At 40.1% G+C, this 14,379-nt stretch overlaps 1 protein-coding gene across 1 annotated transcript in view; it reads right to left on the bottom strand.

The window, feature by feature from the left end:
• Positions 1–14,379, bottom strand: part of LOC117406160 (protocadherin-16-like) — a 198,061-nt gene that overhangs the window by 51,145 nt on the left and 132,537 nt on the right. The window contains exons 4-9 of the mRNA XM_034010038.3: positions 14,065–14,296; positions 12,748–12,984; positions 11,547–12,587; positions 10,772–10,959; positions 710–806; positions 181–338 (exon numbers count right to left, since the gene is read on the bottom strand). Of these exons, the coding sequence (XP_033865929.3) occupies positions 181–338; positions 710–806; positions 10,772–10,959; positions 11,547–12,587; positions 12,748–12,984; positions 14,065–14,296 (1,953 nt within the window). The remainder of the gene's footprint in view (positions 1–180; positions 339–709; positions 807–10,771; positions 10,960–11,546; positions 12,588–12,747; positions 12,985–14,064; positions 14,297–14,379) is intronic.

The following is a 14,379-nucleotide window of genomic DNA, read 5'->3' as shown; positions in this document are numbered from 1 at the left end:
GCTGCAGAGGTGCTCTGTGGAGATGAACCCCCTCACCTGTATGCGCAGGGCTGCAGAGGTGCTCTGTGGAGATGAACCCCTCACCTGTATGCGCAGGGCTGCAGAGGTGCTCTGTGGAGATGAACCCCTCACCTGTATGCGCAGGGCTGCAGAGGTGCTCTGTGGAGATGAACCCCTCACCTGTATGCGCAGGGCTGCAGAGGTGCTCTGTGGAGATGAACCCCTGTCTGTAGCTGTCACGGTGAAGGTATAGTCAGCCCTGTCGGTGTGGCTCAGGGGGGCAGCTAACCGTAGCTCTCCAGTGTTTGGATTTAGGGAAAAACGCTCTGCCCTGGTGCCTGGAGACACATAACACGTAACCGTTACACAGACAAAAAGCACAGCAAAAAAAATAAGACATTTCTATAGTGTATAACTGTGATCTACTTTTGCTGCAACATACTGTATCTAGTGAAAATAGAATGACATTGTGTAACTCAGTGATCTGTGATCAGAACTGGATCTGTAAAGCCTGTGCATTTTTAATGAATGTGTCTTTTCAAAGAAACTGTGCTGTATAACTACAACAAAAGTAAAATATCAATATCAGTACCAAAATGTTTTTAAGGACTGTCTCCAAACTGAAAGGGACTGATAGAAAGTTGTCTTGGTGTGCTGCTTTATATATCAACCTGGCATATCAAACTGTGAATCCTGAGTGCTGTCTTACCAGATAGAGAGTAGTAGATTGTCCCATTTTCACCTTCATCAGGATCTTTGGCTTGAACTGAGCCGAGCAAAGTCCCAGAGGGCTTGCCTTCCAACACCTGTGGAAGAATACACAGAGTCTGTCATTCACGGCCAAACACAAACCTAACACTGCTTCAAAAACTATAAAACCAGTTTTCTGTCTGTCCAGACAGAATTCAGTAGGTGGAAACCTCTGATAAGCAAAGGGGGGGTGCTTATCATAGGTTTCCACTTTAAAAAAGAAATGCGCAAATCAGAGCTGACAGACTGCCTATCTGTAGGCGGGATGTAGAGCGAGACAAATCTGAATCAGTTACAGTCCGCCGTGTAGTCCTTCAAGTTCAGAAAACTGAAAAAAAAAATGTAAGAATAAAGTTTTTTTAATTGTTATTAGTTCAAAATGTTTACAAATTATTATTATTATTATTATTATTATTATTATTATTATTAATTATATGGATTGTGTGGATATGCTGAATAACTGACTGTCACAAAGACGGCCAGAGTGGGTTGCGTCAGACCAGAAAGGAATTCAAACACAGACGGTGGTGATGATGAGCTGAGTGCAATGGCTGCATTTATTAAGCGTTTATTAACAAATAAAAGGTTTGAACAATGGAATACAAAACAGGACACGGCACTATAGCCAAAATAAAGAGACAGACAAAACGGACTAACACTAAACAAACGGTGCACGGAGACAAACAAACACGGTGAGAACAAACACTTATCTTTACGATCTTTCACTACTACTTATTCCTCTCTCTCTCACCCGTTCTCCTCTTCCGAACACCCAACCCTGAGTGACAAAATGTGCATCTATATATACTGTTGTGCTGGGATTCAATTACTAATTAATTATTCACTTGAATCCCAGCACGTGAATTAATTCTGTGCAACCCCGTGCTCACATATTACATTTAACCAGCACGTGAAGTGATTTGTGCCCTCCTCGTGCCTAAATACAAATCTACACTTTTTAAATACACGTGAAACACAGACCCGTTTATATCCCGTGTACCAATGACTATACACCAACATTTACACTCGCAACACGCATACATACAACATAGAACACACAAATGCACACAGGGGCGGGGCACTTTGCCACACTGACACAAACTTATAGTGAGCACTTGTCGTATCAATAGTTACCGCATTCCTGAATACATGCTTTTGGGATGTTTGAGCCTATATTTTACATACATTTTGATGTTAACAATATTTCTATTCGCAGATGTACGCTAAGTGTCAGCTTGGGGGGCGTGCTTAGCTTTTGGGGGCTGTTGCTTGTGACTGAGGGCAGAAGACGCAAACTTGTGACTGAGGAAAGAAGACGCGACCGTGGTGTGAAAAAAAGCTTGAAAAAAATCACTCTGCGTCATTGCATCTCTTTAAAAAACGAGGCCCCGATCCGGCTTCATTTGAAAGGCATCTATAGGAGTGCCTGAGGGTAAAAAATCACGCAACCTCAATTTGGCGTGTAGTTTGAGGTGTGATTGTGTTTAACCCTTCAGACTAAACTTGATTATTTTCTTTAAAATTTTTAAAAATAAATTGTTTAATATAAAATATGTATAATATGGTAGTGTTTAAAAAAATTCTTTATCATTTTATAACAAAAGTTACACATGGCCTAAGGTTTATATGCAGTCAAACATTATTGTACATTCGTTGTTTATTGCTTTTATTCTTGACTATAATTGACTAAGGCTGCTATGATTAAATCAAAAATCGATATTTTTCGATCGATTCCATTCCTCATTATATAGATCAATATAAATACTGGATAATCAATTCAATAATTACATTTTTGTAACATTTTTCTAACACTCATAGTTAATAAGGGGGGAGAAAACAAAAGAACAGAAGGGAGACCACATCAAAAGAAGGGCAACAACTCAGGTAAGACATCCATTAAATGTATTATCTAAATGCTAGAAGTCTGAGAAACAAAATGTTAGAACTTGAAGCTACTGCACTAACAAGTAACTACAATGTGATAGGTGTTACAGAAACTTGGTTGTCTGAGAGTGATGGAGACGAATATAATAGTAGTGGGTACACACTGTATAGGAAAGACAGGCAGGACAGAAGAGGCGGAGGGGTAGCGCTGTACATAAGAAATAGTCTTGGAGCCCAGTTGTTAAATCTGGACATAGAAAACAAAGACTAATCAATATGGGTCAGAATAATGGACAAAAATTCAAAGAGCATAATAACAGGAGCATGCTATAGACCGCCTAATTCAGACGCCGAGCAAAATAATCTGTTATACAATGACATTAGAAATGCGTGTAGCAAAGGAGAAGCCATACTAATGGGGGATTTCAACTTCCCCCATATAAAATGGGAAAACCCGGTGGGGAACACGACGGACGAAATTGAAATGATGGAAATGACAAATGACTGCTTCCTAAGGCAATTTGTCAAGGCACCGACTAGAGGGGAGGCATGTCTTGATTTAGTCTTTTCAAATAACGAAGACAGAATAACTAAAACAGACCACAACATGGTCTCATTTGAAGTATTTTTTAAAACCCCAAAAGTAATGACTAAAGCTAAGGTTTACAATTTTAGAAAAGCAAACTATGAAGGTATGAAACAGAGACTAACAGAAGTAGATTGGAGTAAAATAGAGAAAACATCCACAGAAAAAGGATGGCTGTTTTTTTAAAAATGTAGTACTAGAGGCGCAAAACAATTACATCCCAAAAGTAGACAAATCTAAATCTAAAACAAAATGGCCAAAATGGTTTAATAGATCAATTAAAAAAAATATTCAGCGAAAAAAGTCACTTTACAGAGCGTTTAAAAGGGACCAAAAACAAAGTACACAGAAAGAGTACTTGGAACTGCAAACACAAGTCAAAAAGGCCAAGAGAGAGATAGAAATGAACATTGCTAAGGGGGCTAAAACCAATTCCAAAATGTTTTTCCAATATTATAACAGCAAGAGAACATTCAAAGAGGAGGTTAAATGTCTAAGAGACACAAATGGCAAAATCATAGAAGAAGAAAAAAAAAAAATAGCAAATATATTAAATGATTACTTTTCACAGGTTTTTACAAAGGAGGATACGGACAACATGCCCCACATGTCGACCTGTTCCTATCCAGTTTTAAATAACTTTAGCATAACAGAGGCAGAAGTGTTAAAGGGACTAGGAGCTCTTAAAATAAACAAATCCCCTGGGCTGGATGAGATCCTCCCAATAGTACTCAAAGAAATGAAATAAGTTATTTACAAACCGCTAACCAAGATCATGCAACAGTCTCGTGACACAGGGGTTGTACCAACAGACTGGAAAATTGCAAACGTAATACCGATCCACAAAAAGGGAGACAAAACCGAACCAGGTAACTACAGACCAATAAGCCAATAAGACTTATATTATATGTAAACTTATGGAAACTATAATAAGATCCAAAATGGAAAATTATCTATATGGTAAAAGTATCCTGGGAGACAGTCAGCAAGGTTTTAAGAAAGGGAGATCGTGTCTAACTGATCTGCTTGATTTTCTTGAGGACACAACATCGACAATGGAAAGCATACGACATGGTTTATTTAGGTTTCCAGAAAGCTTTTGACAAGTCCCGATTAATTCTCAAACTGAACGCAGTAGGGATTCAAGGAAATGCATGCACATGGATTAGGGAGTGGTTAACATGTAGAAAACAGAAAGTACTGATTAGAGGAGAAACCTCAACATGGAGCGAGGTAACCAGTGGTGTACCACAGGGATCAGTATTAGGTCCTCTGCTATTCCTAATCTACATTAATGATTTAGATTCTGGTATAGTAAGCACATTTGTTAAATTTGCAGACAACACAAAAATAGGAGTGGCAAACACTGTTGCAGCAGCAAAGGTCATTCAAAATGATCTAGACAGCATTCAGAACTGGGCAGACACATGGCAAATGACATTTAATAGAGAAAAGTGTAAGGTACTGCACATAGGCAACAAAAATGTGCATTATAAATATCATATGGGAGATACTGAAATTGAAGAAGGGAACTATGAAAAAGACCTAGGAGTTTATGTTGACTCGGAAATGTCTTCATCTAGACAATGTGGGGAAGCTATAAAAAAGGCCAACAAGATGCTTGGATATATTGTGAAAAGTGTTGAATTTAAATCAAGGGAAGTAATGTTAAAACTTTACAATGCATTAGTAAGACCTCATCTAGAACACTGTTTTCAGTTCTGGTCACCTCGTTACAAAAAGGATATTGCTGCTCTAGAAACAGTGCAAAGAACAGCGACCAGAATTATCCCGGGTTTAAAAGGCAGTCGTATGCAGACGGGCTAAAAGAATTGAATCTGTTCAGTCTTAAACAAAGAAGACTATGCGGTGATCTGATTCAAGCATTCAAAATCCTAAAAGGTATAGACAATGTCGACCCAGTGGACTTTTTCAACCTGAAAAAAGAAACCAGGGTTCACAAATGGAGATTAGATAAAGGGGCATTCAGAACAGAAAATAGGAGGCACTTTTTTTACACAGAGAATTGTGAGGGTCTGGAACCAACTCCACAGTAATGTTGTTGAAGCTGACACCCTGGGATCCTTCAAGAAGCTGCTTGATGAGATTCTGAGATCAATAAGCTACTAACAACCAAACGAGCAAGATGGGCCGAATGGCCTCCTCTCGTTTGTAGACGTTCTTATGTTCTTAAGTTTATCAAGGGAAATGCACCCAACGCCCTGCCTTGCTAGTTACAGTATTTCTGTCAGACAAGCAGTGGGCATGCTCTTCTTTCCTGCTTGTGTTAACCAGCATCTGATTTGCTGGTCCCATCCTACCAGTGAATCAGTTTTGAAAATGCTTTGTAAGTACGACCCTCTGTGTGTTCGATGTTAACAAATAAAAACAAAAAAAGCGCGCCGCCTTGAATCCAGAGCAGGACGACAGGCTTGTATTCCTGGCAAACAGCCTGCAAATAAATTGTGTACAAGAAAACTGACTGTATATAGTTTACGCTTCTTTGTTTCAAAATGAACTGTTATATAATGAACATTTAACAATATTCAAGAACGTTAAAAAAAAAAAATATATATATATATATATATATATATATATATATATATATATATATATATATATATATATATATATATATATATGAATAAACGATCAGTGATGTTAAACGCAATTTTGGAGTAACAATCAGCTTGACCTATACTGCATGTTGTGGTAAATAAGTCAATGTATTTGTTATTATTATTATTATTATTATTATTATTATTATTATTATTATTGTTAGTGTTAGTGTTAGTGTTAGTGTTATTATTATGATGATGATGTTTTAGGCAGGGATTTCCGCATTGTGTGTTTCACAGATAGTGAAGGTTAGGTGGTACAGTATTAACAAGATGCAATGCGTGATGCGGCAGCTGTCACTAAATAAAAAAAATCTGTTTTTTTATAGATTACATTCCAAAGTACTGTAGTCTGTTTGGAATAAATATTTTGGTAACACCCCTGTAGTATGTTAAACCTGCTTTAGGCTTGTTGTGAATGTTTGTGTATGTTTTTTTTTTCTCCTGAAGCTACACAGGCGTAATTACTGCTCGCATTCAATTGTTGTGCACAAGCTTTTACTTAACAGCAATTATATTAAAATAATAACGTCGCGGGGAGAGGGATGGAGTGAAAATGTATGTGGGCAGTACAATCATCGATATTTACTTGTGTGCCCAATTAAGCGATTGCTATTTTGAAGCCCTAGATGTACCATATCATTTATTTCGTTTTCTGTCTGTGTTGTGGCTTTAAAACGTCTCTGAAGTATTGTTTAAACTCTGTTCTTCTGAAATTTAAATTCTGGTTTAATCATTTCAAGTTTAAACACAGCGTTTGGGAGGCCAGAGCAGCAACACAGAGAGTGTTGTCAGTTTACCTGGAAACAATTAGAACATCGCAAAAGTAGGAGCTACTTTTTAAATTTAATTTTAGAAAGTATTTGCTTTTGTGGGTTATGGATCCATCAGCACTTGGTTGTTACTGTATTTAGCAGAGCTTTGTCGTTTATCCTCTATATACCATTTTATAGGACAATGTACTCAGTATGTCATACAAAAGCAATAATATATACTATATATAAAATACAATAGATAGTCTAAGTTAAGTACAACGACAATAAGTATTTGTTTTAGTGGTTTTATGCAATATAGAGAAACTGTTCAATGTTTTACTGTCTCCAATCCACCCGTACATTATTTATTTTATGTTTTTATCAGACAGCAAGTATAGGGGGCGAGACTCTGACCCATGCTGGGCACCACCAAAAATTATACAAACCCGGCGCCTTTGATGTTATCATATACTTGATTGCTTACTGTCTTGCTTGACAAATGTTGCCGCTGATGTATTTATTTTTGGCACTGAGGCTATGCTTTGGACAGGACCTCCTTGTGGGGATTCAGGTATAGTATAACTAAGTGTGGGGGGGGATCTCAAACCATCCCTGGATCACAGCACTTGTAGCAAGAGCCACAAGTGTGAGGTGATGACAGAAGTGCACCCTAGTGGAAACTTGTGGCAATTACACCATCCTGATTGCCCTGGTTTATATAACGCATTTATTTGACCTCTGTGCATACCCTGCAGTGTGATAGAAGTAAATCAATACAGTTGTGTCATGTTTCATGTTCATATCATTAAAGGACGTGATTGTAGTGACAGTGCTACAGTCAGTAGATGGTTAAATTGATTTTGTGTTTACTCATCTTGTCCAAATGTTCGATGTTAGGTGTTTGTCTTCTTTTTTAAGAAAACCTTTTACATCCTCTGGATAAGGTGAAACTGATAAGACATCTTCTGAAAAGATAACTATGATCAAGGTGACAGACAGTCCTATCCACAGGCGGCGGAACAGTGAGGGCAGAGGGGGTGCGGGACCCCCCAATGAAAATGTTGGGAGGCAGAAATATGCTGTCACCCCCCCCCCAACTCTGTCTCTTTAAAGCATGTAAGAGCTATATCTGTATATTAAAAATGGAGCCGAGATTTCCTTTAACCTGAAAAATATGTAAATACAGTATTCTTGTATGTATTTGACCTTTTTCTGCTTCATGAAAGAAAATCTCCGTTCTAGTCACATCCTCTGAATGTTGTCTGTCAATGTCAGCGGCAATACAGTAAGCCCAACAGGGCTGTAGAAATCAAACAACTGGATGCAGACTGATTACTTTGAATAAACTTTATGAACACACTGTGAACAAGTTACTGAACAAACAGCACGATCAGCACTAAAACATGTAGTCTACTACATATTTTTTTTACTTTCACTAATGCATTTTAGCACCTATTAGTAACTTAAATACTTAAACAAATACACAAACGCTCAGTCAACTCATAATTAAAAAATAAAAAGTTGCCGGTTTTACTGTTTTTTAAGAGGTAGATACCTGTAGTGAAGAGCAGTTTTCCAGTAAAGCCGTAGGGAATGCTCACTTGATCACATGTGTTCCTGTACAGATGGTACAGCATCAATTCAAACAAAAAGAAAGTCTGGAACAGTTTTAAAAAATTGTATGTTTGTCAGTGCTATAGACCGTGCTTGGCAGTATCTGAGAAATTTAGCGAGCACATCTTTTTTTTAAATGTAATGCCTGTAAACTGTAAATATACAGGCAGTGGTCCAGATAAGCTGCGTACCTGCCGTTGCTATGCGTATAAAAATATGCATAGCAATTTTGTTGCACAGCTTGTCTGCCTCCCCTCCTGCCTCCCTTAAAACTTCCATTAACAACTACATCCCCCAGAGTACAATGTCTTCAGTTACTAGGAAACTGTACACAAGAAAAAACAACCCAACAAACATTATCCAATCTCTGGCTAGCCCTGTTGTCTTTGCAGCAATCATAGTAAGAATAACAAAAATTCAAAGCTACACAGGTTGAAGCATAAACACACCAGTCCAGCTACAAATCCAACTGGAACCATCATCAGAGGCTAAAAAAAGGTGCTTATTTTTTAACTTCATTTTGTTTATCTGTATGGCTTTGTTCTGAAGTTTTTACATGTTCATTGAGTTTAAGAATGTAATGTTAAAATATAAGAAACGTAATTAATTTGCAGTCAGTGTGATAACTCGAAAATAAATGTGCTGAGCCAATAAAGAATCTTGTAGAACACACGCGTGGTTGTACAGTAGTTCAAAGTAACATTGCAGTTAAAATGGAAGGCTCTTTTTTAATGCCTACCTGTGACAGAGAGCGAATGAAGCCTTATGTAATATAGCGGGTTGTGAGAGACGGCAGGGAGGGGGTTAAAACCTCCCTGCAAAGAAAAAAAAAAAATGTGAAAATGCACCTTTTTGTTTGATTTGTGTTGCTTTATTGTTTCATTTAATTTGCTAATTGTTTTATTGTTTAGTTTAATTGTTTTATTATTAATTATCATCTGCACCTGGGCGTTATTGGAAATTAGGCCCAGGTGCGGGGTTTAAAAGGAGAGCAGGCAGTCTGCTCGGGGCTGCTAAGGAGAAGGAGGCAGAAGGGAGTGCTCTGCTTCCTGGCAGTTCCGAGATAAAAAGGTAGAGTGCAAACCTGTGTGGTTAAGTTTTGTAAAGACGGGAAAACAGCTTAGCTGTCCCGTGTTAGGAAGGGTCCTGAAAGTTGAGTTAGTGCTCAGAAAGAGCTAGGTGTTTATTTTGTATTTTGTTTTATTGTGTGTTATTAAAAAAGTGCGCGTCAGCGCTGAAAATCCAATTTCTGTGTGCTGGGTCAAGTTTTTAAAGGGGCAACGAACCCAAGTGAGTGCGAATCTTTCACACTTATCAACAATCTCCCTCCCGACCTGTGAGGGCGCTGTATAACCAGAGCAGAGTGCCCCGAAATGGATGGTACGGCAGTTCATTCCAGGGTCAGTCAAAAGCCGGTCATCCAGGAAGGGGGCGGAGCCACGATACCAGAAGCCATTGCCTTAATGCGGTAGGCGATGTGTCAGTCACGGATTGGAGGATACGTGATTGGCTGTGACACCAAAAGAGGTTGTGACGGAGGGTATTTAGGGGAAGTGACCCAGCTATCTGTTCCTTGGCTTTGATGGTTAAACTATAAGGACTGTAAGCGCAGGAGAATTCAAAGTACCATGAGTGTTTCGTGTTTTGTTTGTTTGTCAGCTAATTATTTATTTTGCTAGATGGCTAACACGAACCGGGAGCTGTCGCTGCACACCAGCACCAAACCCCGGACTACACTGACCTACTGTTACCTCTGTATTTGTCTTTCACCACTCACTTGCACTAGAGCACCCACTGTCAGGAGACGTGTACGTGTCTGTGTATTTAAAAAACGTCTTATTATTTCGGGACTGTATCCCTCCTTTTGCACAGTGCAATACACATAGTTGTATAGAGCCTGTGCTTATTATGTAAAGTGTTGTTTACACGCAACCCAGCTGTAAATAAAGAGCTGTTAATTGTGAACTGTCTTGTGTGTGTTTGTTCCGGAGCACTGCATCAACACTACACCTGCGCACTGCAAACCATTCATTCACACTACCCCATTACCATTAAAGACTGTACAGTATTTATCAAGACTACTCATGACTTCAAGGTAATGTTGCATTTTATCCCCTGGAAATACATTTTACTCTCTCAGTGTTAAAATTAGAGGGTAAGTTACTCCCAGATCCAAAACCTTATCTGGAGCACTGTATACAGGTAAGTCTAGGCTCGCTTTTGTGTTCCAACTTTATTTACTGTGAAATACTGTAAATGCACTTGTCAGACTAGAAAGTTTGCTGGAATTGATTTTTATAAATGATTTACTGTGAAACATATCTACTTATACATGTATATAAAATTGCCATTAAAAAAGAATGCTAGTTTTTTCACGTTTCTGCCCTTTTCAGATTGGTATCTTTATAAAATAAGAACATTAATAATTAAGGGACTAAAACTAAATTTCAGCGATTTTTCATGCTTTGGTCTCAAGCTGCATTTTTTGAAGGATTTAGTAGGGCCTTAATTATTTTCAATATTAACTCATGAATTGTGTTTCAGTCCTGACCTATCTCTCTCACCTGCAGTACCAGCTCCCTCCCAGGGGGTGCGTGTGTGAAGGCAGGAGCATTGTCGTTCTCATCCAGTACAGTAATGTGGGCGGTGCCTGTGGCGCTACGTGGAGGGGTGCCCCCATCCTGGACCACCACAACCAGCTGGTAACTGGACTGGTGCTCACGGTCCAGGGCTGTCCGAGTGCTGATCTCACCTGGGAACAGACAGAGGAAATTGTCAGTCCAGTTGGCCTAGTACTTTGCTACTCTTACTGCTTATGACTCATAGTAATATGTGTGGTAATATGTCAACCTCATGATGATTGGGAAGATGTGTGTAGGTGAAGAGGTTATTCTATCAATCCTCATGAACCTTCAGAAGAAGCTACCTAGTCATGTCCAAGGATAATGCTCTTTGTGTATTATGCCCTGCACATCCCACACATGCTCACATATGTACTGTTTGATGGATTCATGGAAGAGGAAGCTGTAAATGTCACCAAACTGCTGCAGAATTATGAGGTCTCTTATAGGTTAATGCAGATATAGTCCTCATTTGGCAATTGGACCTTCTGTGGTTGCATTCCGTGATGAATGTTCTAAGATTTATGAAAAGTGATTTTATATCCTTCTTAGAAATACTTATTGTATAAAAACAATGATTGTTTGACTAAATAATTTTAAAAATGGTCACAGCAGAGTCATTCTAAACTGGTTTATTAGTCTTACAAGAAAATGGTTGAGAAAAGTAACACGAATCGCAAACAAGGTTAATATTTGATTAAATAAAAAAAGGCCTTACCTGTCTGGGAGTTCATCTGAAAATTTCGGTCAGGATGCAGGAGTCTGAAGGTTAGACGACTGTTGAGACCTGCATCCCGATCAGTGGCAGCCACCCTCCCAAACCCAGTCCCTGGGGGCAGGTTCTCTCGCACGGCCAAGAAAGCACGCTCCTGGGTGAGCCGAGGAGCGTTGTCATTCTCGTCTGTCACTGAAATACGCACAGTGGCGCTGCCCGTTTTCTTCAGCTGCCCGGTACCTGAGGTGGCCAGGACAGTCAGCAGGTAAAGGTCCTTAGTTTCCCTGTCTAGTATGCTCTTAACAAATAGCCATCCACTGTCAGGGGCAATCCCAAATCCAGCTGCGTCACCATCTGGGCGGAGATGATATGCCAGTATGGTGGAAGAGGACCCTGTAGTGCTGCTGGTAGTAGTGGTCTCGCGATTCAAAGCCCTCACCTGGAGAAAACGAGTGTTGAGCGGAGTCCCTTCTTTCAGCTCCACGCGGTAGGTGAGAGTGTCAAAAACAGGGCCCTGGTCATTCTCCGCCTGCACGTGTACAACTAGTGTGAAGGTGGTGCTCAGCTGGGGGACCCCACTGTCCTTGGCCACCACTTTGAGGTCATAACGGGGCATAGTCTCATAGCTCAAGCCACCAATAAGCCGGACATCCCCTGTGCTGCGCTCAATGCCAAAGGTGCGCTGCCCCCCGCTGGAGAGTAGGTCAAAGTGCAGCTGCCCATTGGGGCCTGAGTCACGGTCCTCTGCCCTCACATGGTACACCAATGTGCCTATATCAGTGGCCTCTGCCAGTAGCAAGGACTCAGAGGACGAGGGCAGGAAGAAGGGAGCGTTGTCATTGATGTCTGCAATGGTAATTCGGACTTGTGTTTGTCCAAATGCTGGTGGTGACCCACTCCGGGCCTGTACCTCTAACTCCAAAGAGGGCTGGGCTTCGTGGTCCAGTGGGCGGCTGGTTCGAAGGGCACCTGTCTCTGAGTCAACAGTGAAGTAACCATCAGAGTCTCCAGAAGATATAGTGTAGGAGACTCCCTCCGAACGACCTATGAGAAGGAGGCAATGAGAATGTAAGACAGAAAGGTTTATAATTCAGGACAATATATATATATATATTAATATATATATATATATATATATATATATATATATATATATATATATTAAATAAAGGATTTGTATAATTGTGAATGACGAAGCACTGACCGTGTCCACTGCTTGCTCGCACTATGCCTACTTGTGTCCCCCTCAGGACGTCCTCGGACACAGTGAAGAAGTAGTGTGCTTGTTCAAACACTGGAGGCACCACTGAGCCAGCGACAACACTGATGTTGACCCGGGCGTTGAACTTTGCTGTTAGTCCACCCCCGTCCTGTGCCGAGATTACCAGCTGGATCACAGAGTTTGCCTTCCCATGTAGAGAGCGAGACAGCGAGATGACTCCTATAGAGAAAGAGAGAGAGGGGTTTAATTTCTTATCTGTAATGTCTCAGATACAGCAATTCAAAAACCTTATTTCCAAAACATTGTGCAAGGGGCAGGCTCTTTAATTTGAAGTAGAATTTGTGTCAGTTTCTCAACTCTGATGCAGTTGCGTGGTAGTTTTTAGGGTTATTTATTTCAATATAATAATTCCCAGTTTGGATTGCACAATCCTGTTTTCTTTCACATGCCAAGAGACTCGAAATGCGCAGCCAGCTCCTGCAGCGCTGAAACAACAAAACAGCGAGAAAATCACAAAGGATTCCCCATTCAAAACCAACAGAGGTGGGGGCTTACCTATAAGGCCGGTTTCCAAGGCAACCGCCATTGGAATAGGGCTTCACTTCCTGCTAGAATGCTAAACAGGGGGTCCCAGACGGAGGACTAAAAACACCCACCCCAAAAAACATCGCTGTCTCCAGACAACCTGGGAAAGGTCACATTGCACCTGTGTCACTGACTTCCTGTGGAGCAACTCACAGAATCATGCTGGGCTGTGAGGTCTCTCTATCTGCTCATCCATCTGTCTGTTTGTTTACTTGTGTTTCTTTAAGCCTGTACTTTAATTAATCAATCACAAGATACAGTGTAATACTTTTGGCCCTGTTTTACAATGCTACATGATTTTTGATCATATAGGCAGATTTATTGTAGATAAAAGGGAAAATAAATAGAATTAAATAAAAGAACATTTTAGAAAAGTAAAAAAACAAAAAATGTGGATACTGGTAATGGAAACTTTGTTGATTTTTATATAGTGATGTAATCTTGCCTATTCTACCTACTTGTTTGTTTATCATCTCCTGACAGTTCATCTTATCCTTCATTGGTAAAATGTGGCAATGTGTAATAACTTGGCCACTGTATGTATTAAACATTTACAGCACATACACAATACTGCAGTCATTCTAACCACTATGCAATTTATACCTAGCATCTCTCATGTTTAACCACTAGGCCATACTGCCTACCAGCCCCTCCTGTTTAACCACGAGACCACACTACTTCTCAGTTGTTTGGTCTTATAGTAAGTCTGCTCACCTGTGTCTTTGTTGAGTGTGAAGTATGGGGAGCTGCCCCCAGGCGCTGTGCTGTATGTCACCCTCCCATTCTGCCCCTCGTCCTGATCGTGGGCGGTCACCTTAATGACGGAGGTGCCAGGTGCACTCTGCGTGCTGAGGCTGACTGCATAGTGGACCGGGTAGAAAACTGGACTATTATCATTTATATCAACCAGGAACACTTTCACATAGGCCATGGAGTTGAGCCCTCCCTGTTGGGATAAAAAAAAAAGAACTAACTTTGCTGCATTGACCACAGACATGACTGGGTACAGTAAAACTGCAGAGAAACCAA

The sequence above is a fragment of the Acipenser ruthenus genome, chromosome 9 (genome assembly GCF_902713425.1).
Source record: "Acipenser ruthenus chromosome 9, fAciRut3.2 maternal haplotype, whole genome shotgun sequence".
NCBI lineage: Eukaryota > Metazoa > Chordata > Actinopteri > Acipenseriformes > Acipenseridae > Acipenser > Acipenser ruthenus.
Note: the sequence above shows the minus strand (reverse complement) of the source record. Positions and strands in the feature narration are given on the sequence as shown.